Below are 26961 nucleotides of genomic sequence, written 5' to 3' on the forward strand. Positions count from 1 at the left end.
TAAATTAAGTGTGGCGTGGCTTTAAAGCATGTGACCAAAGCTTCCCATTCCTAAATCATAAATTAAACATGGCTTGGCTCTAAAGCATGAGGCCAAAGCTTCCCATTCCTAAATCCTAAATTAAATATGACTTGGCTCTAAAGCATGTGACCAAAAGTTCCCATTCCTAAATTCCTAAATCCTAAATTCAATGTGGCTTGGCTCTAAAGCATGTGGCCAAACCTTTCCATTCCTAAATTCTAAATTGACACGTGGCAGAATAGGAAGATTTAAATGGGAGAGGAAATAAGACTTCTTCCTGAAAAAAAGTGAGTGGCTATCCTTGGATTGTAGTTTTCGTTGTCTTCTGTTTTTTGCGCAATTTTTCAGGGGTATTTAAAAAATTAAATTGTCAAGATTATCCGGTATTATTTTCAACAGGAATGCGGTTGAATTCTATGGCAAGTGGCAGTAAAGTGGCCGAAGCCTCCTATCAAATACAATAAATGGTCAAGTGACTATATTAGTTATCAATGAACTTAATAACTAATGCAATCTTTTATACACATCTTAACAAAAAAAAGCTTTAAAAAGCAAACTAACCTATAAAAAAGATGTGTGTGCTACCGGGGTAGGAGGAGTTCAATGAGATAGTCAAACAGAGCTCCTTTTTTCAAAAATGAGAATGTTGGAATTGTAGTTACCTGTTTGTTCTGGCTTTTGCTCCCCCTTTTAAGCAGACTAAAATTAGAATTGTTAATCTCTACTGTGTTTGTTTTTTTTTTCAAGGAGGGTGGATTGGATCAACGGTAGACACTTGAGGGGGGGAAGCTTTCGATCAAATGTAATTAATATTTAATCAACTTAATAAGTTACTCATTGAGCTAATTATTTTGCTCTCTACAGGCTTTCCCATTAATAACCAAATATTTTAACGGAAACGTTTTTAATTATCATTGATTTAATCTTTTGTTTTATCTTTGATGGTTAAAATGGCTTTCGTTTTTGTCTGTGCTTTCTATTCACAGTGCTAAGTGTACCATTGGGCATGTACATCGCTGTTCTAGTAAAAAACAAGAAGCTAAATTGATTGTTTAAAGCTCTAAAATGAACGTTCGTAAACCAAAGAACGCTAAGATGAACTACAAATCGAAAGTCTTCACTGACGTTTTTTTTTGAGATTTCAGAGAATTTTCATGCAGGGAAATAAAGGGAAATCACGGACATTGCAGATATACTGAATCACGTACCTGCAAATCTTTCAAGGAGGCCAAAACGTTTTGAAGTTCGTCCCAGATTTGTTATGCAATGGAAAGGGCTTCTTCCAACGATCTGCCTCCCTCAAATGTAGCATTTACAACATTGTCCCAGAGTTTTGAAAGTTTATCCATCTTTCTTGATATCTTCAAGAAAAAATAATGATTGTGTCTAATGATTGTCATATTGACAGAAATCACATATTTATGTCACAAAGACCCGTATAACCCTGCTATTACTATTATGGCTAAAGACTCATGGTTATTTTACATTAATATAAAGATATCATAAGCAAAGTAACTTTGTAATGAATTTCATGGCAAGGTAAAAGTAAACTAGGAAAACAATCTTTTTTATTGTTATGATACTTTCGGTAATTTAAGATACTTTCACCATAAAATATGGTTTAATGTGCTATGGTAAAATATATTGGAAATTTGTATTGGTTTATGACAGTCATAAGCATATAAAATCCCAAAATTTAAAAAACGAACAAGTCAATGTTGGGGGAGGGGGAGAAGAAATAATGAATTTTTAATATATAATGCATATATATATAGAATATATATCGACAATACATTTAGTCAACTTCAAGATTTAAAATATATCCAGAACTCAACCTTAATCTCATGGTAAGTTTGGAAAACACTGAAAAAACAAACTTATAGTCAATAACAATTTATCAAAAATTAATGCCAAAGGTAATTTGACGACTATATCATATTCTGATTAGAATCTTTGAAATATAAAATAAAAAATAGAACATATTATTTTGAATTTGTATAAAATAGATTAATAATATATTACTTTTTACCTTATTGAAACAGGAGCTTAATAAGATACAAGAAGTAAAAATAACAGAGGCATTAAAATAAAATAAAAATTGCCTCCTGGATCCGCCCTAAATTTATTCATTCTTGAAAACTATCATTTTCTAAGATTTTTGTTGTGGTTATTAATTATCAATGAGGTTTTAGAACAATGTCACTTTTCTATCAGTGTTGCGACGTTGAATCGTCAAAATAAATAAGCAATTATGTAAATTCGACATTATTAAATTCCAATTCGATCTTAGCGCCAATCCGGGATCGAACACTTGTTTTTTCTTGCTAGAAAAACACGTAACTTTTTTACAAAATATTTTAAAGTTCATTTCGAAAATATATAGTAAGAGTTAAGGTCGAATTTTTGCAACGACTTTTGGTTATCTAAGACGACTAACGACTTCTAACTACTTCTGGTTATCTCTGGTTTTATTTTTTTAATTCAGTGCCAACAACCACCAAATTAGTAATTGAATTTTCGGTTTTTTCCTGATCGGAGGTTGCGTCAATTTGTCTTTTCCTTTGGTATTTCAAGGTAAAAAAAAAAGAGAAGGAACATTGATATTAAAATTCTATCTTAGCACAGAACTTGGATCAAACACTTTTATTTACAAAAAAATCTCGTGGATTTTTTACTTAAAATATTTCAGTTTATTTCAAAAATTTATAGTAAGATCTAGATTCGAATTTATGCTACGGCTTGTGATTATCTAAATTCTTTCATGCTACATCTAAAAGTTGCGGTCTGTAAGAAAAAGAAGTTTCCTTTGTGATAGTTATTTTTTTATTTTTGTTATACCTCTTAGGGCTTTGCCAGGTTTAAACGGTTTTTTCTCTATTAGCGACACTTTTAACGGCAGGATCATATTTTTAGGGTACTTTAATAAAAAAGAAATGCTGTGTACCATCATAAAAAAAGTTTGCCAACCAAAGGTTAGTGTTCAGAAATTCCAGCGGTCATTTTCTGGAATAAATCAAATTTTGCTCATAAGTACCAGGCACAGTGAAAATAAAATCCTTTTTTCATTCTTTAAGTTAAAAACATATGAGTATATTAAAAAATAGAAAAATTTGGTACTTGCGCAGAAATGCAGTTTTCAATTCTATTGAGTGTCGAATTTCAGAAAAAACAGAAAATTGGTGAGAAACTAGCAAAAACTAAAAAAAAAAAAAAAACATATGGCACACTTAATTCAATGTGTGCCAATAAAATGTAGGTTTCCTTTGAAGGTGCAGCTGTCTTTGGATATCAATAGATTTTTAATGTTTGAAATTTTTATGGACAAACGGAATTTCAATAAGTTTTTGGTGGATGACATCGGAATAGATATGATAACGTCTGTATTCGGAATCGGTTATAACTTATAAAAGCTAGCTAAACGAAGCTTTAAAACAGAGTTGTGGAGTCAGGGACGGAGTTTTAATACATTTTTGCTGAAAGGAATCGGAGTCCATATGATAATGTCTGTATTTGGAGTTAGTTATAGTTTATAAAATCTACTCAAACAAAGCTTTTAAACAGGTCTATGGAGTCAGAGGCAGAATTTTAGTAATTTTTTGCTGAATGGAATCGGAGTCAATATGATAATGTCTGTGGTCGGAGTCGGTTATAAGTTATAAAATCTACCGAACGAAAGCTTTAAAATAGGGCTGTGGAGTCAGAGACGGAGTTTTAATAACTTTTTGCTGAATAGAGTCAGAGTCGGTATACAGAAAATATCTGAAGTCAGAGTGGGTTGTAAGTTATAACCTACTCCACAGCCCTGATTATTACAAATTGTATTCTTCAATAGTGCTAATTCAAACAAAAAAGTAGATATCAATAATTTATAGGCCCATGTTGGGGTGGCGCTTCGCGCCACCCCAACACCTAGTTGGTGGGGCGCTTCGCGCCCCAAAAGCCCCCCCGCGCGCGTAAGTCGTTAGGCGCCATATTAGTTACGCGCCATTGTAGTTGTGTCCCTGTGTCCCACCTGTGAATAGAGATAGATATAAATATATGTTTTTAACTACGTAAAACATACGAATATACAACATTCTTCGCTATCCCATTGTCTGTGCATATAAATAGATTGTCAGGTTTACTGACTCTTGAACATGCAACATATAATTGTCCATGGGAAAAACAATCCGTATTCAGATCTATACCTCATTATACTAATGATGTGTCCCTGTGTCCCGGTCGTCATTTATATTCCCTGTGTCCCGGTCGTCATTTGTGTCCCGGTGTCCCAGTTTGTAATTTCTCTTTGAGTGTCCCGGTCGTCATTTATATTCCCTGTGTCCCGGTCGTCATTTGTGTCCCGGTGTCCCGGTCTGTAATTTCTATTCGAACAATCCCTGTGTCCCGGTCGTCATTTATATATCCCGCCTGTGCCCCCGGCGTCCCCGTTGTAGTTGTGTCCCTGTGTCCCGGTCGTCATTTATATTCCCTGTGTCCCGGTCGTGATTTGTGTCCGGGTGTCCCAGTCTGTAATTTCTCTTTGAGGTTCCCGGTCGTCACTTATATTCCCTCTGTCTCGGTCTAATGACGTCACCGTCAAAGCAAAACTGACGACAACTAATTTCATGACGTCAGCCGACACAGAAACATGACGTCACCTGATCCACAGACAGACAGACAACTTATTTTTATATATATATAGATATATATATATATATATATATATATATATATATATATATATATATATATATACATACATAATATATATATATATATATATATATATATGCCAAAAATTATGAAGTTTATTAAGACATTTATTAAACTTGGATTTTTTTTGCAAAATCTAAGCTTCAACGTCGAATTGAATGGCACCTTTTGTAGAATGTTGGCATTAGCAGCAGATGTTGACATGTTTTCCACATGCAGCTACTGAATAGGATTAGACATAGGCATGAATTGTCCCCTCTAGACTAGAGGAGACCGGACACTCCAAAAAGGGATATTTAAAGGACCAAATAAATGACGTTTTGGGTATTTCACTCAGTTTTACCCCAGAAAGTAGCGAAGGAGAGGGGAGGGATCAAAAACCAGATTTAGAAGAAATTATTCATATCGTCCTTTCTGTTTCTTTAAAAATATCCATTTCCTCATCTTAGGATTTTTTTGTATCCTCATTATACGCAGAAATGGATAAAATTATATAAATTATGTCAAAATAGTCTTAAATGCAACACACCTGTTTAGTAAGTTGCAGCCGCTACCCACGTCTCTGTATCTGTTCACAAATGGCATAAAACCGACTATTGTCTCTTTGCACTAAGCCTTCTATTGTGGTGGCCCTCTCTCCCCGTGCTCTTTGGCACAACTGCCAAAGAAATTGAAATTCACAAGAAATTACACTAAACACTCAAGATTCCCTACACAGAAGATTCAAATTTCTTTTCTTCCTCTCAACTTATCACTTATTTAACCAAGAAAATAATTTCTTTATTATAATTATTATGTCCTACTTTATTATATTATTATATTAATTATATTATTAATTATATTAAAAAATAACTTATTTCAATTATTTATTTACTTATTTAATATTGAATGAAAAGAATGTCTTCAAAGAAAAGTAACTCAATTTTAATACAAAAGACCTCCATATGCAGTTGAGTGGTTTTTGGTAATTAAAATAATTTTGTTTAGCACCAAAAAGCTTAAGTAGGTACAACTTCTCTCTGAAGGTGTAGTTGTGTAGTTGTGAAGGTGTAGGTTTAAAGGTAGCTCAATTGCATTCGAGCTATACTCTCAGCCTTGAGTTACCTAGTATTTTGTATATATTGGTTATATTAAAAGAACCTTGAACCTTGAACCTTGTTTTTGGGATCACTAGATATTTATTTTCATGGGTGAATCTAGGAAAACAGGCAAAAACGTGATTCTCTCCAAAAGAGAAACAATCATAATTTTTAGCCCTACAAGAGAAAAATCCGAAAACGTTGCGGTTTTCAGAAATGAATAGACCTAAGATGTGTCCGAGCGGCCAAAAATATTTTCACTTTGATGTCCTTGGTATAATTGTTTAAGATTCTTGATGTCTTTGGTAATTCAATAATAAAGCGCAAACGGCCAATGGACTCGATCCAAAATATTAACCTTAAGAGATCAAAATAACTCTAAAATTCCTTTCTATTTACCAATTTTAGTATTTTAAACCCGAAATTGCCAAAAAATTAAATATAGTCGGGAGATTAACCAGATCATTCACATTACCAAAAATAGTCCCTAGTCCACACATTCATATTTACCAGCGATGAAATAGTATGGACTGAAGTTTCACATGGACTTCAGTCCGACATCGCTACCCTGTCAGTTCTCGGGAATAAAATGTTCTCATATCTGATTTATAAGACTCTAAAATGTGATAAGTACAGAATTGATAGGACTGATTTCTCAGAATCCACCCCTGTATGCATGGTAGGACAGTATAAAAATAGAAGCATTGTCTCAATAATTCAACTTACTTTAAAAGGGTCCAAGGGCCAAATATATTTATAAAGGTCCACGGGCCCTATTATTTTCTAAAGAGTCCACGGGCTGTAACAGTCTAATTAGGGACCCAATCCTGTAGATAGATAATCCATAGAAAATACACTATTTATCAAAAAAGTACTTTTTTGATTTGGCACACCTAAACATTTGGAGACGCCTACAAGCTAAAATGAAATAGGGATCTTTCGGTTTGAAGCTGATCGTCACCAGCTACAGAATAAAGTCTTAGTCTATAAGTTACTATCTACTAACAAGAGCTAAGAGCTCATATGGCACTTGTGACGAGGCAAGAAGAGCTAAGAGCCAGGAACTCATATGGCATGAGCTGTAACAAAATCCTAAGAATCAATAGATTGATTTAAAAGGAAAATCAGGGGCTTAATGCCGGTCAGGATTTAAAATAAGAGCTCTGAGACATGAATTATTTCTAAATATTAAATTTTATTAAGATCCGATCATCTATTCTGATACGTTTCGAATATCTATACGTTTCCGATCATCTATTGTTACGTTTTCAAAGAATTCCAGTTTCCCCCTCCAACTCCCCCCCATGTCACAGAACCTGGTCAGAATTTAAAATTAGACCTTTAAAGCACAAGATCCTTCTAAATAACTAATTTCATTAAGATCTGGTCACCCTTTCGTAAGTTACAAATACCTCAATTTTCTAAACTTTTGCTAATTTTTCCCATCAAGTTTCATCCCGATCCCTCCAGTCTAAGCGGCATTTTCCATGATTTTAGGTTCCCCCACCCCAAACTCCCCCCAATGTCACCAGATACGGTCGGAATTTAAATTAAGAGCTTTGAGACACGACATCCTTCTAAATGTCAAATTTCATTCAGATCCGATCACCCGTTCTTAAGTTAAAAGCACCTCATTTTTCTAATTTTTAAAAATTAACCCCCCCCCCCCAAATGCCACAAAGAGAGCGGATCCGTCCCAGTTATGTCAATCATGTATCCAGGACTTGTTCTTATTTTCCCCACCAAGTTTCATCTTGATCCCTCTACTCTATGTGTTTTCCAAGATTTTAGGTTTTAGGTACTCGTTCATAAGTTAAAAATACCTCAATTTTTCTAATTTTTCAGAATTAACCCCCCCCCAACTAACCCAAAGAGATCGGATCCATTCCGGTTATGTCAATCATGTATCTAGTACTTGTGATTATTTTTCTATCCAAGTTTCATCCCGATCCCTCCACTCTAGGTGTTTTCCAAGATTTTAGGTTTCCCTCTCCCAACTTTCCCCCCCCCCAATGTCACCAGATCCGGTCTGGATTTAAAATAAGAGCTCTGAGACACGGTATTCTTCTAAATATCAAATTTTTTTAGATCCGATCACCCGTTCGTAAGTTAAAAATGCCTCATTTTTTCTAATTTTTCAGTATTAACCCCCCCCCCCCCAACTACACTAAAGAGAGCGGACCCGTTCCGGTGATGTCAATCATGTATCTAGGACTTGTGCTTATTTTTCCCACCAAGTTTCATCCCGATCCCTCCACTCTAAGTGTTTTCCAAGATTTTAGGTTTCCCCCTCCCAAATCCCCCAATGTCACCAGATCCGGTCGGGATTTTAAAAAACAGCTCTAAGACACGATATCCTTCCAAACATCAAAAGTCATTAAGATATAATCAACCGTTCGTAAGTTAAAAATACTTACATTTTTCAATTTTTTTTCGAATTGACGGGCCCCCCACTCGCCCCCAGAGGTTCAAATCGGGAAAATGACTATTTCTAATATAATTTGGTCCGGTCCCTGATACGCCTGCCAAATTTCATCGTCCTAAAGTAGTAAGTGCCTAAGTAGTGCCTAAAGTAGTAAAACCGGGACCGACAAACCGACAGAATTTGCGATTGGTATATGTCACTTGGTTAATACCAAGTGCTATAAAAATGAACTAGTTCATATATCAATATGCATTGAGGATCATATTTCAGTTTTTTGTACTTTGTTCTTACTAAATTCCAGTTTCAATAACATAATTATATTTTTTTAAATTTCTTTTTATAAATTCCATTTTTTTTTTATAAATTGCTCAGAAAGTTCCTTGAAAAAATGAAATCAGACGACTCCTCAGACTTCAAATAAGAGCAAATTCCAAAGTAAGACGGACCACACAATTAAATAACCACTAAACGAAATGAAAGTTAACTTGAACTACAACTACTACTAGCAACCAGTGTAGTGCTAAACCACCTAGGGCCAACATAGCTCCCATACTCCTCCACCCCGGCCTATTCGAAGCTTCACTCTTCACCTTCTCCCTTGAACTTTTAATTTCCTTCAAATTTTGTCTTATGACCTCTGCCGAACATACTTGGGATGACCTACTTTTCGTTCTGCCCCAAACCGATGACTCAATAGCACAATCTTTTGCAATATATATAAATATATATATATATATATATATATATATATATATATATATATATATATATATATATATATATATATATATATATATATATATATATATATATATATATATATATATGTGTGTGTGTGTGTGTGTGTGTGTGTGTGTGTGTGTGTGTGTGTGTGTGTGTGTGTGTGTGTGTGTGTGTGTGTGTGTGTGTGTGTGTGTGTGTGTGTGTGTGTGTGTGTGTGTGTGTGTGTGTGTGTGTGTGTGTGTGTGTGTGTGTGTGTGTGTGTGTGTGTGTGTGTGTGTGTGTGTGTGTGTGTGTGTGTGTGTGTGTGTGTGTGTGTGTGTGTGTGTCGGTTTTCATTCAGAGTTCAAGGAGTTAACAACAAAACCAGATTTCATTTCTTTCGGATAACATCCATGCTTACATTTAGACAAATTGTGTAACTAACTAGTTTAAACCAAGATTGAAATAACGTTTCTCTCCCGCGTGCCTTTGAGCCAATAATGTGATTTTTTTTGAATGGTGAAAAAAAAAGTCTTATTACTAATTAACGATACTGGATCAAATCAAGGAGTGATAAACATTTTTCATTTTGCACTTTGATAAGTTTATAAAGGTGTAAATGGCAGTCCAAACACGAGAGGCCGAGAAAATGCAAAGTGCCCAGTTCTTGCAAGAAATTGATTTTAAACTGGATTTATTACCGGTGCTTTCGCAGAAAGTTAATACGATTCCTGAACTTTCGGATAGCATTGATGCCATACAAGTACAGTTAAGTAACATTATTACGCAGTTATCTAACAATGCTAAGACAAATGATGAAATTAAAAAAGAGCTGGAAAATGTGAAATCTAACCTAGCAGTCTCTTATGAACGAGCCAACAAGCTCGAAGCAGAGCAGAAAAGAGCGAATTTAATCTTCTATAATTTCACCCCTCAACAACTCGGCGATTATACTCTGAAGCAAGAAATAACGGGGTTATTAAATCGTACTATGCCGTCTCTCGGAATAAATCGAAGTGATATACGTGACATTTTTAAATTGAAATCAGGGCCAATAGTAGTAAAGCTAAACTCGGTTGAAATCAGAGACTATATTTTAAGAAACAGCTCCGTATTAAGAAGGTTCCGTTTATCGGTGGCTCCGGATTACACAGCTATACAAAGGGAGGCCCGTAAACACTTAAAGGAAATGTTGACTACTGCGCAAAATGATGGCCGTGATGCAAAATTACAAGGTGACAAAATATTCATAGAAGGCCGAATATTCAGGTATGATGGAAATTCAATAGTCGAGATTAAGCGTAATTTGAAGCCAGTACAAAATTCTGGTCCACCCTTTAGTGCTAGGCTCCCAAATGATCCCAATAATATTCCGATGAGGCTAGTTAGTGATGCCAGTGATAGTGATACTGAGACATTAGTACCATCGACCACCACTCCTCAGGCAGTATCGACAGCGAAAAGACCTGCTAGTGCTATTGTCAGCCCAAATGACTTGTTTCGACCAGGTTCTCGTAATGTAGCACCCAAAGGAAGCCATTCGCCAAGAAAAAAGTTTAATGAAAGACATCGTGGTGGTTTTTCACGTGATTTTTATGACAATAAACACCGAAGTGAGATAGCGGATATAAATAACCGCACTCGTGAGTATTATCATGTTGCCTTTCCCCCGACTAAGACTAGTAACGAGCAATCTCAACCAAAGGCTAGTGATGTTAACGTGCTAACAGAAGGCGTAGAAACATAGGATATAGAGGGCCTTATACTGAGTCTAGTGTCATGTAACATACAAGGATTACGTGATAAGCTGACCTATTTATATGACGATTTATTTTTGTTTGATGTGATTTCGCTTATTGAAACATGGAACGATTGTTCTCCTATATCACCTTTCCCCGGATATTTCGTTGAACAGACCGTGCGTAATGTAGCAAGAAATAATAGATATTATGGTGGCATTTTGGTTTTGGTTAAAGCATCTGCTATTGACGGCTATGAGAGAATTAGTAGTAGATCTGAAAACTAGCTTTGGTTGTCTATATATTTGAAATGTGGGAAGCAATTAATTTTGGGTGTAGTGTATATACCTCCACAGAATAATTCGTACAATCGAGAAAATACTTGGGAAATTTTAGGAGAAGAATTTTCGTTAATACAAGAGTTATAAAGATGTGGATTGTGTGTTAATGGGGGATTTCAATGCTTATACCGGCCTGGAAGCTGAGATCCCAGATGTGTTGATCCCAGATTTAGGTGATTTTGTCCCAATTTGTTGTAGAATACCACGAAGCAACAAGGATGAAAAAAGAAAAATAAATGTATGGGGAAGAAAGCTCCTGGCGTTTTGCGGGGAACATGGTCTGATGATTGCGAATGGTAGGTTTGGGAATGATAAGGGTAGGGGCGAGTTCACTTGCCTTTCGGGTCCAACTCCAAGTGCTGTAGATTATGTGCTAATTAATACGCAATTTGTACCTGAATCAATAAATATGGGAGTATTAGATTTAGTTGGATCTGATCATAGAGCTATTATGCTTGAGGTGAAGATTGGGCAGTTTGTGAACCACGGTTCACGAGTAAGAAATTTCTATAATGCGGATTATAGAAAAATAAGTTTAGAAAAACGAAATAGAAATGATTTAACAGATAAAGATATTGAGGCATTTAGAAGGGAGCTCTTGGACTCACATGTAAAAAATAAGTTGAAAGCGTTAGAAGACAATGAAAAAGATGCACATAGTGTAATTATGCTGTTAAATGAAATAATGGGCAGTTGTGCAGAATCATGTGGCCTGACTAAAAAATTAAAAAAGAATGAGGGATATTTTGACTTGGATTGCAAGTTAATGAAAGAAGAAGCAAAATATAATGAAATTGTTTGAATGAATTTGATGAATGAATCTAAAATTGGCTAAATATAAAGATAAAAGAAGAGAATATAAAAGTTTAATAAAAAGAAAAAAAAAGAGTACGAGAATAAGAAGAAACTGGATATTGCTGATGATTTTAGAAATAAAGATTTTAAAAAGTTTTGGGGCTATATAAAGAATGATAGTGGAAGGAAAAATGTTAATACCCAGGCTATTCCAGAAGCTGATTCATGGCCTGATTACCTAAATAATTTAGAAGGTGTTTGTGCAGATCTTCAGGAGGTAGCGCATACCCCAGAGATGGTTATTTATCCCATGAGAGAACATGATTATGATTTAGTGGGTGATGTGAATGGCCAAGAGATTAAGTCAATAGTCAATATTTAAGAATTTAAAAGGTGGTACTGCTGCGGGTGTTGATTGTTTACCAATATTGTTATTTAAGAATTTTCTTTCCATTTTGATACCGATAATTGTTCTTCTTTGTAATAAGGTGTTAAGGTCAGGGCAATGGCCAAGCGCTTAGAAGACATCATTATATATGTATATATATATATATATATATATATATATATATATATATATATATATATATATATATATATATATATACATATATATATATATATATGTTCTCATTAATACTAAAACATACTAACCCACATAGCGGTCAGTGATGTAGGCCAATTTATCTGCCAAACCACAGGCCTCTTTGTCACCAACAAGGATCATAAGAGCGGAAGCAGTATCTGAAAGTATCTCAAAGCCCGGTCTTTTTGCCACGATCTCTTCATGCAATAGATCGTGTTCCAAAGTCGCGTTTGAAACTTTTGTCTTCATCGGTAGGTATCACTTCCATATCAATAATTTTCTTCTCATTTTTATCCAACCATTCCATTATACGAGATAATTGATCCTGAAAGGGATTGAAATAACTTACTCTATGACGCAGAAAAGAGGCAGAGGAGAATGAAATAAGTTTTTAAATTACTTTTTATATTACATATTGTTTATTATATTATTTTTATCCATATCCCTAATTTTCTTCCCATTTTTGTCCAACTATTCCATTAAAGGAGACAGTTGATCCTGGTAGATAGATTATTTCAAGACATGAAAAAGGGAAGAGGGGAGGGAGGGTAAGGTTGGTGAGGAGGGCGAGGGAGAGGAGGGTTATTTTTTATAGTAAGAAACCTATAACAAGAAACTGAAGCTACGCAAAGATCAGAAGTCTACGGACAAATTAAAATGGTGAATGTAATACGAAAGTCTTGAGTTAGTCAGATATGCATCTGCAAAGGAAAATAAATGAGATTCTTGTTTCCAAGGAATTTTGTGACACTTAACTGCGTCGAAACAAAAACGTTCCAGTTGACCATTAAATTTATTTAATCCCTCTCTTAACACATAATTTTAAGTCCCCTTGCCCCTCCCTCAGGCATCTCTCTTACTCTAAACAAAAGTCTCTGCTTCATCCCCCTAAATGTTGCAGACATTGTTTTTTGGATAGCCTGGATGCAAACAGTGTCTTTTGATTTAGCTCCACCCTCTACCCCAATTAATAGTGTGATGTCCACTTTCAAACAATTGGGGGAGCGGAGGCTTTTTCAATTTTTTTAACAAAGATAAAAATAAGGTATTTTTCTTTTAATCTAGCGGGGAGGGGCTTTTTTATATATATCTTTATTTTTTAATAAGACAAAAGAAAATAACCAAACTCTAAGGGACACAATTGCAACTAGAGGGTTGAAGTAATTTTTCAATAGAAAATTAGCTTCAAAAAGAAAATTCTAGCCTATAGAGGAATGTGGTTACTAATGCGATGCAGTTGGTGGCATGTCAACATACATTTCAGTATTCACTAAAAATGTGCTACATGCTCCAACGTAGGGCTGCGATTCCAAACGTAGGGCACAGGTCCAACCCATACGAGAGTACAGGGTAGTAACAAGAGTCCCTCCTTTTAGGTGAAATTTTCACCAATAATTTGTCAGCAGGAATTAAAAATATAGTCTCTGTTTCGACCAGCAAATCAAAAAAATACGTTATATTCAATATTTGTGGCTTATAGAATAAATATCAAGCAATAAAAGTTACGTTTTTAGGATTAGAAGAAATTCAGCTTTCTATTAATGTCAATAAAACTGAAAGAATGAAAGGATATATATGTCAAAATAGGATAATATGTATTTCCAAAAAGAGGTATTTCTACATAAGTCAATAAACTAATAATTTCAAGTGTTGGATCCTATATAATTCTAATAATGCAAATATTGAAGCATAGCTTAGAATTTTAGCTATTCATTGATATATATAGTTCTTCTCAATTCCTCTTTGGTAACAAGGTGTGAGGGTTTAGTTTTACATGATTTTGTTCAATTGGATATAGGTTTTTTAACCTATGCAGAAAAACTGTACCTAACACATTTTTATGCAGTGTTGCTAAACTTTACTCCCAACCCCTATCCCCCCAATGATACAACTGAAAAACACCCAACTATATAGCTGAATCATGGGCAGGACATGCACCCTTCGGCAGACTATACTTTACAGCCCTAATTCTGAAAACAACCACATAGCGATCCCGTGCACCCTTCGGATGACTATACTTTATACCATTAATTCTGAAAATCACATTTTCATGTAATTGACGTTACATTCATATTCATTTAAAGAACAGAAAGATACATGACAGCATTGCAATGACATCATACATTGAGTAAAAGTATTGTATTCAGACAATATTTTTCATTGGTACAAAATAGTAAGCCATTAGTACGTCTCGACGAAGACCTGAAAAAATATACCAAGTTAATGACGTTTTAAACTTCCTTCAGGTGAAAAGATGTAAAATTTTGGATAAAAAAAATTTAATATCCCAACAAAGGCATCAGGATTATCGAAATGCATAGATGGGGTAGAGCCGAAAATCATTTGGGCACCATTGCTCTAACTAATCAAGCTTAACAAGTCCAAACATGTAGATCACAGAGCGGCTGTAAGAGTGGCTGCAGAGATAGAAGTCCTTAGGATAAATTTAAAACAAAACCAACCTTAAAAAAACTAAAATAAAAAGGGCCTATCGAATAGCCATTCAATTTCTGGTGTTTTTATTCAGTTGCCTTTTCATTGTTGCATGGAGTGGGTTACCCTTCCATTCGAATTGAATAAATAACTTGAATTTACTCATCTGGATCCTGTTATAATCTAGCTAAAAAGATTAAACATAGCTACTAACTCTTCCCTCTTTTCGTCTTCTTCTTTTTTTAGGGGGGGGGGGGGTCTGTCGACGCCAATTTGTGACCTATATCCAAAAGACCTGACATAGCATACTGTTGACAGAATATGAAAAAAAAAGCATGAAAAAAAAACTTACCAAGAATTACTTAGCCACACTCATAGCAGTGTTTAGGGCCTGCATTCTTTCATCAGTCATCTGGCTCAAAACGTCAAATCTGGCTACTTGCTCTTGCATCCTTTCTTCCAAATCCTTTTTTCTCTTTTGGTTCAAGTTTCGAGGCTAGGTCGTGACCCATATCCAAAAGAGCGGACATGCTGTGTTGCCGATTGAATAAACATTTCATTAAAAATTTTCTTCTCTTGAAGCTGTGCCTTGACAACTTTGTAATCAGCTGATGGGGTTTTTTATTGGTGCCTATTTCTTCAGTGTCAGATAGCCATTTGGCAAGACTGTCTAAAGCTTCCCTGAACTTACCAGATTGAAGGAGACCTTCATCCAATTTTCTCTCTCGTTCGAACAACTAAAAAGAAAAATTGTTTAAAAATCAGACGGTCCTGCATTATAATGGACTAAGTTCCAAAAAAATAGGTTTGAGATAATCGCACCAAGCAACATCCAAAGATAAGTGAAAAGAATAAAATCTATTATTCTTAGGTATAGTTCCGGTTGTATTTTCTTATACATACCAGCAACAAAGCTTGTCGGATGAGAGGCCTAAAAAATACACAAAAAAAAAAACACATAGAATACTTAAATCTGAAATACAACGAACTAGACGGCATTACTCGGGAATCTCTAGCAATTATTTGGCATGTTTTAGGTATGACATATGGTACTCTTTATCACTTTACCGCCAATGCACCCTCCTTCCCCCCACAATCTCCCCCCGTCCATGTTTATCAGATAATACCACTTTCCAGTATTTCCTACTCCAAAAAACAATATGTAAAAAAAAAAAAAAAAAAAAAAAAAAAAAAAAAAAAAAAAAAAAAAAAAAAAAAAAAAAAAAACTGCTACGCGTTAGACGATGTAACAAATACGCTAGCGAGCATCTAGCGAAAAACACAAAAACAATCTAGTATAAATTACTTCAGGATATACGATTCAAGAGCAAGAATGCTCAAATTCGTGCCCCAACATGAAATGACAAAACGAACTAATATTTAATCAAATTTGAGAACCTGTAATTGAATCTTTCTTTGAGAACCCTCGGCCTTAAAGCGTAATTATATCGAGTTACATACAAAAGGCCAGAGGAAGGGGGATATTCAGAAAAAGATTGATGCAAAAACACAATAAATGAAATTTCATTAAGATTGATTTATTTTAGCAGTAAATTAACAAGCACAATAAATAAAGGAAGGAAAATTTTTAAGGGACGATGGACTTACCTAGAAAAGAATCTAAGCCAACAATTTAATAAAAAGTACTTCCATATAACTTTTCCCATATTTGTAAAAATATAAGAAATAGTGAAATGAAAACGAATTTAGAACGAATAAATTTATAATTAAATTAAATGAAAGTATTGAGAACCGGTAAAGCTTTAATAATACTGATAAAATGATAGAAAAAATTATAAACTTAAATAGCTAAAAATCACAAACGCTATAAAATAAAAGAAATAACCCTCCTTACTAATCTATTATGTTTTCAGATAAGTATAAAATAATATTTCAAGCACAAACAGAAGACAGGATGATGCTTGGATGCGGAGTTGCCCAAGGTGTTGCTCGAGATGTGCGAGCTGTCTTCTCACCTCAGACGGCAACTAGCTTGGACTTTTTTTGGACTTAATTTGGACAAGGAGATTTGGACTTCTAATTTTTCATAGGTACTAAGATTGCGAGTCAAATAATAATTAATTGATTTAATCCCTTATTTGGGGCTTCATTGAAATTGACCAGGTTTTCATTTATACGAATACAATGGCGTAACCTTGTCAAAATCTTTAGGAAGGGGGGCAAAGTTGGAGCCAATTTTTCCTAATCAAGTGAAAAAGACAAAAAATGAACCAAATAGTACCAAAAAGGTAAAGATATACCTGTTTCTGCAGATACTTAAATTATGCAAGCTTATCTTAGTTTTGATAAGATTTTCAAAAAACTAGTTTAGAAGGGGGGGGATAAACTGGGTTCTAGGGTGCAAACCGAGATATGGGAGCGGCAAATCTGGGTTTTAGCTTTGAGCGGCCTAAAAAATGATATTTTCCAAAATCTAGGGCGGGTGCATAAAAAACTAGGAAGGGAAAGCTTCCCGCTTCCAAGTGACACTCCTGAAGAAAGATGAATTCACCTTAGCCTTTTATGTGTTCCATTTCTCATTAATATTCTCTATATCACCTTCCAGCTTAGTAGTGGTTACGCCTGGTGCTGCAGATTGAACTTGTTGGCTTCCAAGACGGTTTCTTCCAATGAGTTTCTCAGCTTCTCACAGAACTCCTAAAATATTATTTAAAATTATAAAGAAAAAATTATTCTTTAAATCGTGTAAATAAGGATACTTCTACCAATTCAAGATTTATATTCCCTGTATATGTTTTTGATATGTTATTGTCTTTGCGCTCAAGCGGCTTTAATTTTTCAACTTAAGGAGTTAGTCATTAAGAGATACAGGTTTATCTATCGACCGAATTATATTTTGGAATTTCTAGCATACGTTTTTATATATATAAAAAAACATAAAAAAAACAAGAAACCAAATAACGAGGGTAAATTTTCGTCTAGTGGAGAAGAAGCGCGATGAAAAGACAAAGCAAACATTTTTGCAAGAACCTCTGTGCTGAAAAAAAACTGTTAATGAGACAGGGATCGTATTTACTTTGCATTCCCCTCTCCTCCCTCATTATTATAACAACAAAATAAAAAGGTTTCTTGGAAATGGGAGAATTTTACTATTTTTGAGCAAGTTTAGATTAAACTCTAGGGAAACGTCTAAAGAAGGTTTGAGAGGGTCAATCATTTTGACCAAAAGCTTCCGTCAATGGATTGACTCAAGTCTATGAACCTATTTCACGCTTGGGTCAAGCGTTGACTGTGACTGATAGAAAGTTTGAATGACTCAATCATTTTGACCACACAGGTGTTAGATTAGCTTCAATCGAGATTGAAGGTTTTGATTGAACATTCGATTGAAGCTTGAAGCAAAACCTTCAAGACAACCTTCAAAAGCACACATCAATCGATTAACGGAAACTTTTGATCAAAATGGTTGACCATCTAGGGCCTCTTTAAGTAATGTCATAACTTCCAGCTTGGTGAATATATGTTACCCATGAAACTAACCTGAAACTATTATTATCCATGATCTCTAGAATAGTAGTAAACCCACGTGTTTCACAGGAAATATAAAAATGAAACATTTCCGAGACCTTTAATTTTACAGTCATCAATTTTTAGGACATTTTAATTATAAATTTTTACATTTTATTTTGAACTTTACCTTTTTTGAAGTACTAAACTAAAATTTATGATCAATATAAATTTTACCGTATTTTTAATCCAGCTGTTTTGATTTCACCTGAGATATCGATTTTGGTCGGTCAAAACGATTGCTCCCCTTCTCCAATTTCGCTCGAAATATTTGTTGAGATAATTTTAATGTAAACTTATACGAAAAAAGACGAAATTCATACTAAATCTGTTATATTTTCAAAATGTGAATAATTGGCTATCAATAGATCACCCACAGGTTATAGTTTTTTTTGCTAATAAAAATCATGGACAGAATTAATTTAAAATTTGAAATTTGAAAAAAAATAAAAATTTCAACTTTTCTCAATTCATCATCAATGTAACAATGTATATGCGTTATTATATCACGTACACCATACATAACATCACATATAACATATATATAAATATGCAAAATGTATTTTATATTCTTCTACGAGCGTTTCCAATCGATTAACTTAAATTGGGTGAAATCTTAGAGGAACTGTCTTTTTTTTCATGACTTATTAACTAGCTTAAAATTTCTCACGTTTTTTTTTTTATATTTATCCATTGTGATACAGGAAACAAATAAGAAGAATAATAAAAGAATAACGGTAAAAGAATGAAATAGAAAAAATCTGTTCATCCCTCCTCGATATGTTTCCAAGATGTAAATAGTATCTAGCCGAACTTGTCAAATATTTTGGCTGAATGATTTCTCATTCAGTTCACACATTTATCAACAGGTATTCCCCTAGACTCTTCGGTGAACATTTGGAAAAATTTATACGGGTTACGATCTCAGACTTCAAAGTAACCAACAATCCCTCTAAATCGGATATTATCCATTACAAGCAATGATTTTATCCCCCCCCCTCTCCAATTCTCTCTGGAAGCCATAAGACGACAAAAAAAATCCAAAATTTCAAGTCAATGCCCAAATTCCCACTCCAGTTATCTTTTCCACTTTCCCATCTATAATTTTCCACTTTTGTTATTTTTTCCACTTTCCCGCTTACAATTTCCAACTTCCCACTCACAATTTTCCACTTTTGTCATCTTTTCATTGCAATACACCAAAAAACTAAAAATGAGAAAAAAACAAGGGAAAATCATTAAATAAAAACATCTGTTCATACCTTGAACTCAGCTTGTTGCTGCCTGATCAGCTTTAAACAGCTTTAAACTTCACCTCTTCATTGGAAGCATCTTCAATATTGATCAAAACCTTATCCAACAGTCCATAGAAACTTTTCAATTTCCCGAGAACTCTTTCCAATTCATCATTACGAGCTTTCGATCTCTCTTCCAGCTTGAGTATATGCTTTTCCATAATCGTAATCTGATCTGTACTTGATTGAATATCTCTCCCCTGTTTTGTCAGTTTCTCACTTGCGCTGCGAGTCTCCTCAAGATGGTCATGGTACTGCTGCAACCCAGCGAAAAAGTCAGCCGCCTGATCCAGCTGTGTTTGAACAACTGGCAACAACCGAGCCGGTGCTTCCATACTGTCAAATTCTTGCTCCAATGAAGATAGATCAACTGTGACAGATTTGAGCACCTCCTATAAAACAATTAATAAGTATCACATTTTTTCCGTAAACAAAAGGCTGTTTTCCTTGAAGACTCACGAAAAGGGTTCCCGGCAACAGATACTGGCGGTATCATTTCCGGTAGCCCAATGCCTTGTTGATAAAGCAAAAAAAAACACTGGGCTGTTTACACCATTTTGGCCGCGTTGTGCAACACAGATGTACAACCAGAACACAAACAAGGCTGTCTTCAGTGAAAAAATTGGTTTTCGCAAACCGCAGCAAAGATTCTGAAGACCACTTAAACTTTCTAAAGCTGCTTTCGTTTTAAATCAGTGGAGACACGATGCTCAACTCTCTCTTTTCAGGGTTCTTTTAAACTTTCCTTAAGGGCCAGACAAACGTAACTTTTTCAGGAACAGAATTCACCAGCTCAGTGGGCAAACGATAGTAGTACAAAAATAGTGCGTTTTAGCGAGATATTCAAATCTAAACATCATGGACATCAATAGTCAACTGTAGGTTATCTTAGTTGGATGATTGATCTCAACTTACTATTTAGTTCTTTTATCATTATTATTAAGTTGATTGACATGATTGAAATTTTTATTCTTTTTAATTTTTTATTTCATTTAGAAAATTTCATTACATTTTAAGCCTTTTCCTTATTAAATTATGAAGTTCTTTGATTATTAACTGTTTGATTACTATTATTATTTAATTCTTTGATTTTTCTGCTGAAGAGAGGGATTTTTGCTGCTGAGGATTGAAGACTTTTTTTATAATCATGATGAAATTTGAAACTGTTTTTGTAAACTGACAATGAATATCTGAAAATTTTTCCAGCTCAAATCGGCACCGTTCTTTGCAAATCAACAACGATTTGGTAAATCCACACCGTAAAAAGCTACATGAGACCAGCCTTTTATTTATCTTCTATTGGCTTTGCATTTTTATTTGATCTTAGATGGAAAGTTCAAATAAACATCTGGAATCTTCGCTGTCACACCTACAGGAGGTATCTGAGATAATTGTCAAAACCTTTTGTTAGGTTTTTTATAACAGGGAGGATCAGCAGAACATCAGCAAAACAAAACGAGGTTGTTTTGATACTGTTGACAAATATTCCAGCACCTAGTTTACATGCACCGCGGTTAAAAATTAAGACAACAAATTGCAAACATGGAAAAAAGTAAATTAGACAAAAGATACAGTACAGTCAGCCATACATTTTTATTATTATTGCAGAAATTTCACAGGATGAATAGCTTTCGGTAGGTAACTCAGAAGTTTCATAAATGCTACGAACTTGCATTTTTTTTGTTGTTTTTTTCTTTTAAATTTAAGCTAATAACTTTCGGTAAATAACTTGAATTTTCATAAAATATTATATACTTGTATTTATTTGTTTTTGTCCATTTTACTGTTCTTGAAATTACAATACTTTCATTAGACTAATAAGCTATAAAATGTTTTCATTTTTTTTTCTTCTAATAAGACGCTTAACACACACAAATTTTATTTTTTGTCATGCTAATATACTTTTCTAGTTTCAATGTTCATAATTGTTGTGTAAGACTTTCTAATATTATTCGTTTGTATTATCGAAAGCATCCCCTTTATCGTTTCCGTCTGTAATGAAAAGCGGTACTTTTAAAACCTCACCACTACATATCACTCTCAAGAATAAGTTGGTGTGGCATTCTTTCAAGATATTTTAGTGAGGGATGAGACTCCTCCCCCCAGGGATGGTTTGAGGGTTGGCTCTGAGAAACAACAAACATAATAAAAAAAACATGTGTAGATGATGATTTTTTATTTTAGAATAAATATTTTTACAGAAGGTTACGAGGGATATGTTGTCTTTTTGTCCATTTTTTAGGTTACAGTCTAGTTTATTCCATCTTATGAAATAAACAATGCAACAGCAAAATATTTACTTAGACTCATAAATAAGGAAAAAAGGAAGAAAACCTAGCGAACTTAATATTCGATAAAGGACTATGTCCATGCAATAGGAGGGAGGGGTGTAATTAAACTGAAAGCGAATACAAAAATTGTAATCTTAGTATAACATTCCCTTCTCAACTAGCTGCGAAAACAGATCAATTTATCAACCTTTATGGGAGGAATCAGTTTATCAACCCCTTGGTGGGAGGGCGGAAACCAACATTCTCGTGTGACCCTGGAGTAGTAGGAACAAATAAAGACCTGCTACTGCTAATATCAGTCAACGTGTAGCCACTGGCCGTTTTTGCCAGCACCTTGACCCTAAGGCAGAGTATTCTTTGGGATACCCTGCCGAGACTGGACAGATTGAGGTCAGTAATTGCTGCCCAAGCGGTCAATCCTCCTCGACACCTGAAGGGCTGACTGTGGCATAAGAAAATATACCTTGAAGAACAATCCAAGGTGGGGAAAAGAGATTCATTATTAGAACCAGTTCTGACGATCAAGCACTACAGCCGCTGATCGCTGGCTCTCCCCTTCAATCTTTCCTGCCCAAGCCGGTCTGAAGCTGGTGAGTAGGGTTCTCAACTTCAAGGAAACAATGGTGGATACCTTGGCACTACCACGGAAGGCTTCTATGCCAAGGAAAAACAGATAGACGAGTCCTATTTCAAATTACCAAGCTCGAAAAGGCCCAAATAGCCCCCTGTGTTTGGAAGTGGATGCAATATGCCTTTGTAGCAAGAGCTTCAATAATTATTTAAGCTCATCCAATGATAACAATAATTATAATAATAATTCCCTCTTCTGAACTAAAACAGTATAATGACAAAATTCTTCCTTCACTAAGTTTAAAAATTTGTATTATTGGATTTTCCAAGTCTATTCCAGTTTAACTGCGTCCAAGCACAGTTCCACAAGGATACGTTACATATTTTAGGAAAAAAAAACATCTTTTTTGGTATTTACATTGAAAAAAAAAATCCCTTATCTCAATTTTAAAAACATATACCCCTCCCCCAATAATTTAGTGAATTAACTCTCCTGAGGGTCAGTGGAGCACTTACTACGACAAGAATAAAAACCTTCTTTTTCTATTAAGACTGAGTATAGTCTCAGCCTGAGAACCTCAAATGACACCTCTACTTAGGAATGATATACTTTCAATTATTTTACTAAAATAGAAACTGACCGAAAATTGAGCTGCAGCTCCAAATGCCACTTGCAAAGCAGCACATATTTCTTCAAGCTGCTGGTGAAGGTCTGCATATCGTCCCCTAATAGCTTCAGCTTGGTCTGCAATATGACAGGCGTTTGATCCATGTTTATATGCACCATCTACAAGAGCTTGTGTTGTTCTATCTAGTGTGACAAGCCTCTTATCGAGAGCTTTAATTTCCTCTAGAATTGCTTTCATGCACTCAAGCATTTTAGGATCTCGTCCAGTATCGCCCAACGCATCGTGAGGGGAAAGACGATCTTCACACCTCTGAAGAGTGATCAAAGTCACGAAGTTGTTCATTAAAGTCGCCTGTAAAACGAAGCGTTACAATTGTAAATCATTGTAAAAAATTGTAACAAGAAATAGGAGAACGATGAAAAAAGCAGAAAAAAAAGTTTGAATGACAAAATTTTGCGCCATTTAAATAAGTGGATTTACATCTAAATGATTATCATCAAATATTTCCTTAACAATCATCCAGGATTTATACGAATTAAACCAGATTTACGGTCTTCAGAGATATAGGGCAATTTGCTTTCGTGGCATTTTGTTCTGAATCAAGACGCATTTTCGTTAAGTAAAATATTTACACCAGAACAGCAGATTAATCAGCCAGCAGAGAAATTGAAAAACGTTGGCTACTTTTCCGTACAAAAAATAAATAAAATGAAGAGAACAAAAATGACAAACCAAACAAGAAAAATTTTCACAACACGTGTAGCCAGTATGGTTTTAAAACCTATCTATGCAAGCTTTTTCTCCTAGTCACTTTACACTTCTCTTTATCGGAGAGTCACTTTCAAGAGATTTGGTTTTCAAGTTAGATACATTGACTTTTCGTAGGCTTTTACTTGACTTGACTCCTCCTCCATTGGTGTAGAGTGTGCCGCAAGCTTAGTCCTTTAACCGTACCGATCTGCAGCTATGAGCTGAGGGGGAGAGGCTTGTTAACGATAATGTATGTCATTTTGAGGAACTTATTTAAACTGCCCTTCCACCTCGTCCAAGATCTGCCCCTCGGACGCGACCAACCATGCAATATGGGGTAATTCGACTAACTACCGGTGGAATACAGAGATGCCAAAATCATCCGAGGGCTCACTCGGCAACCTCAGTTGAGAATGGTGCTTGATGAACAGGGACAGGGGCAGTTGCTTTTGTTACTAATAAAATCAAATCTTCGGTTTTCCTTGATTCTGGTTTTTTCATCTGACAGTCTTCTTTCGTACTCAGGATAATAGATTCAAGGGACCGTGTCTCGGCCAAATAGAGCAGAAGTGAACTTATGGATGACTGAAAAATATGCAACGGAAGACTGAGGAGCAAACTGGCCTGCAGATCAATATGAGCAAATCCAAGGTAATGTGAAATGGCGTTATCACTTTGCTACAAACAGGTCTTAAATTCGAGGAACTCGAAACAGAGGAAGTCAGTAAATTCAAGTATCTAGTGTAGGTAGTACAATAACTCAAAACGGCAGTTGCAACAGGGAGATGATCCTTTGAATTACGCATTCAAGTTCAGCATTCTCTTAATTAAATAGTATTTTGAGGTCTAGCAAGTATTCTCTGAAGTTGAAGCTGCGGTTATTCAACAGCAATAGAATCTCTGTATTGACACTAGTACACGAAAATAGAAGTCTTTCTAGATCTGTACATAAAAGATTACTAGGATTTAGCAAAATTCTAAGAATCAATAGATAAATTTAAAAGAAAAATTAGAGGCTTAATACCGGTTGGGATTTAAAATAAGAGCTCTGAGACACGAGGTTCTTCTTAATATCAAAATTCATTAAGATCCGATCACCCACTCGTAAGTTAAAAACAACTCGTTTTGACAAATTTTTACTCTCCCTTCAGCCCCCCAGATGGTCGAATCGGCGAAAACAACTTAATCAAGTCAATCTGTACATGTACCTAACACGCCTACCAATTTTCACCGTCCTATCCCGTCCAGAAGCACCGAACTCGCCAGAGCACCGGACCCCTCCCTCTAACTCCCACAAAGAGAGCAGATCAAGTCTGGTTATGTCAATCACGTGTCAACATTTACTTATCCTATCCGCCAACTTTCATCCCGATCTCTCCGTTCTAAGCGTTTTCCAATATTTCCAGTTCCCCCCTCCAACTCCTTTAATGTTATCAGATCGGGTCGAGATTTACGAGATTTAAAATAAGAGCCTTAAGACATGAGTTCCTTATAAATATCGAATTTCATTAAGTTCCGGTCACCCGTTCTTAAGTTTAAAATACCTCAATTTTTCTAATTTTTCCAAATTAACATCCCCTCCAATTCCCCCAAAGAGAGCAGATTCAGTCTGGTTATGTCAATCACATATCTAGGACTTGTGCTGATTCTTCCCACCAAGTTTCATCTTGATCTCTCCACTAAGCGTTTTCCAAGATTTCCGGTTCCCCCTCCCCCCAATGACACTGGATCCAGTCCAATGACTCTTTCCACCTCCAACCCTCCATGTTCCCGGATACGATTCGAATTAAGAGTCTTCTATATATCAAGTTCCATTAAGATCCAATCACCCATTCGTACAATACCTCGATTTTCACGTTTTCCGAGAATTCCGGCTAACCCCTCCAACATCCCCCCCCAATATCACCAGATCTGAACGGGATTTAAAACAAGAGTTCTAAATCACAAGTATCCTTGTAAATATCAAATTTCATTAAGATATGATCACCCGTTCGTAAGTTACAAATCTTATTTTTTTAATTTTTCCGAATTACCCCCCCCCCCCCACCACTCTACCAAAGAGGGTGCATCCGGTTGGATTATGTCAGTAACGTATCTTGGACTTTTGATTATTCTTCCCACCAAGTTTCATCCTGATCTCTCAGCTATAAGCGTTTTCCAAGATTTTCGGTTCCACTTCCCCCTCCCCTCCCCCATTGACGCTGGATCCAGTCGGGAATTAAAACAAAATATCTGAGTTACGAGGTCCTTCTAAACATGAGATTTCATTAGGATCCAATCTCTCATTCGTAACTTAAAAATACCTCATTTTTTTCTAGTTTTTCGGAGTTAGAAGCTCCCCCAAAGAGAGTGGATCCGTTCTAGTTACGTCAATCACTTATCTAGGATTTGTGCTTATTTTTCCCACCAACTTTCATCCCGATCCCTCTACTCTGAGCGTTTTCCAAGATTTTGGGTCCCCCCCCCTAAATCCCTCATTGTCACTGGATCCGGTCAGGATTTAAAATAAGAGCTCTGAGAAACGACATTCTTCCAAAAATCTAATTTCATCAAGATCCGATCACTCCTTCGTAAGTTAAAAATACATCATTTTTTCCAATTTCTTAGAATTACCCGTCCCCCCTCTCAACTCCCCCAAGAGAGCGGATCCGTTGCAGTTATGTCAATCTTGTATCTAGAACTTGTGCTTATTTTTCCCACCAAGTTTCATCCCGATACCTCCACTCTAAGCGTTTTCCTAGATTTTAGGTTCCGCCCTCCCAACTCCCCCAAATGTCATCGGATCCAGTCGTGATTTAAAATAAGAGCTTTGAGACATGATATACTTCCAAATATCAAATTTCATTAAGATCTGATCTCCCGTTCGTAAGTTAAAAATACCTCTGTTTTTCTAATTTTTCTGATTTACCGACCCCCACTCATCCCCCCCCAGATGATTGAATCGAGAAAACGAAAAATTCTTTATTTAATCTGGCCTGGTTCCTGATACGTCTGCAAAATTTCATCGTCCTAGCTTACCTGGAAGTGCCTAAACTAGCAAAACCGGGACAGACCGACAGACAGGCCGACCGACAGAATTTGC

The 26961-nt window shown here is 35.4% G+C and overlaps 1 protein-coding gene across 3 annotated transcripts in view; it reads right to left on the reverse strand.

Moving 5' to 3' along the window:
- LOC136033277 (uncharacterized) overlaps nt 1-26961 on the reverse strand; it is a 107690-nt gene that overhangs the window by 37679 nt on the left and 43050 nt on the right. For all 3 annotated transcript variants that reach the window (XM_065714036.1, XM_065714034.1, XM_065714035.1), the window contains exons 3-8: nt 23142-23480; nt 19607-20031; nt 17329-17474; nt 15169-15553; nt 12452-12708; nt 1230-1382 (exon numbers count right to left, since the gene is read on the reverse strand). In XM_065714036.1, coding sequence (XP_065570108.1) covers nt 19639-20031; nt 23142-23480 — 732 coding nt within the window. In that variant the 3' untranslated portion in view covers nt 1230-1382; nt 12452-12708; nt 15169-15553; nt 17329-17474; nt 19607-19638. The remainder of the gene's footprint in view (nt 1-1229; nt 1383-12451; nt 12709-15168; nt 15554-17328; nt 17475-19606; nt 20032-23141; nt 23481-26961) is intronic.

Source organism: Artemia franciscana, chromosome 11 (assembly GCF_032884065.1).
Source record: "Artemia franciscana chromosome 11, ASM3288406v1, whole genome shotgun sequence".
Classification (NCBI taxonomy): domain Eukaryota; kingdom Metazoa; phylum Arthropoda; class Branchiopoda; order Anostraca; family Artemiidae; genus Artemia; species Artemia franciscana.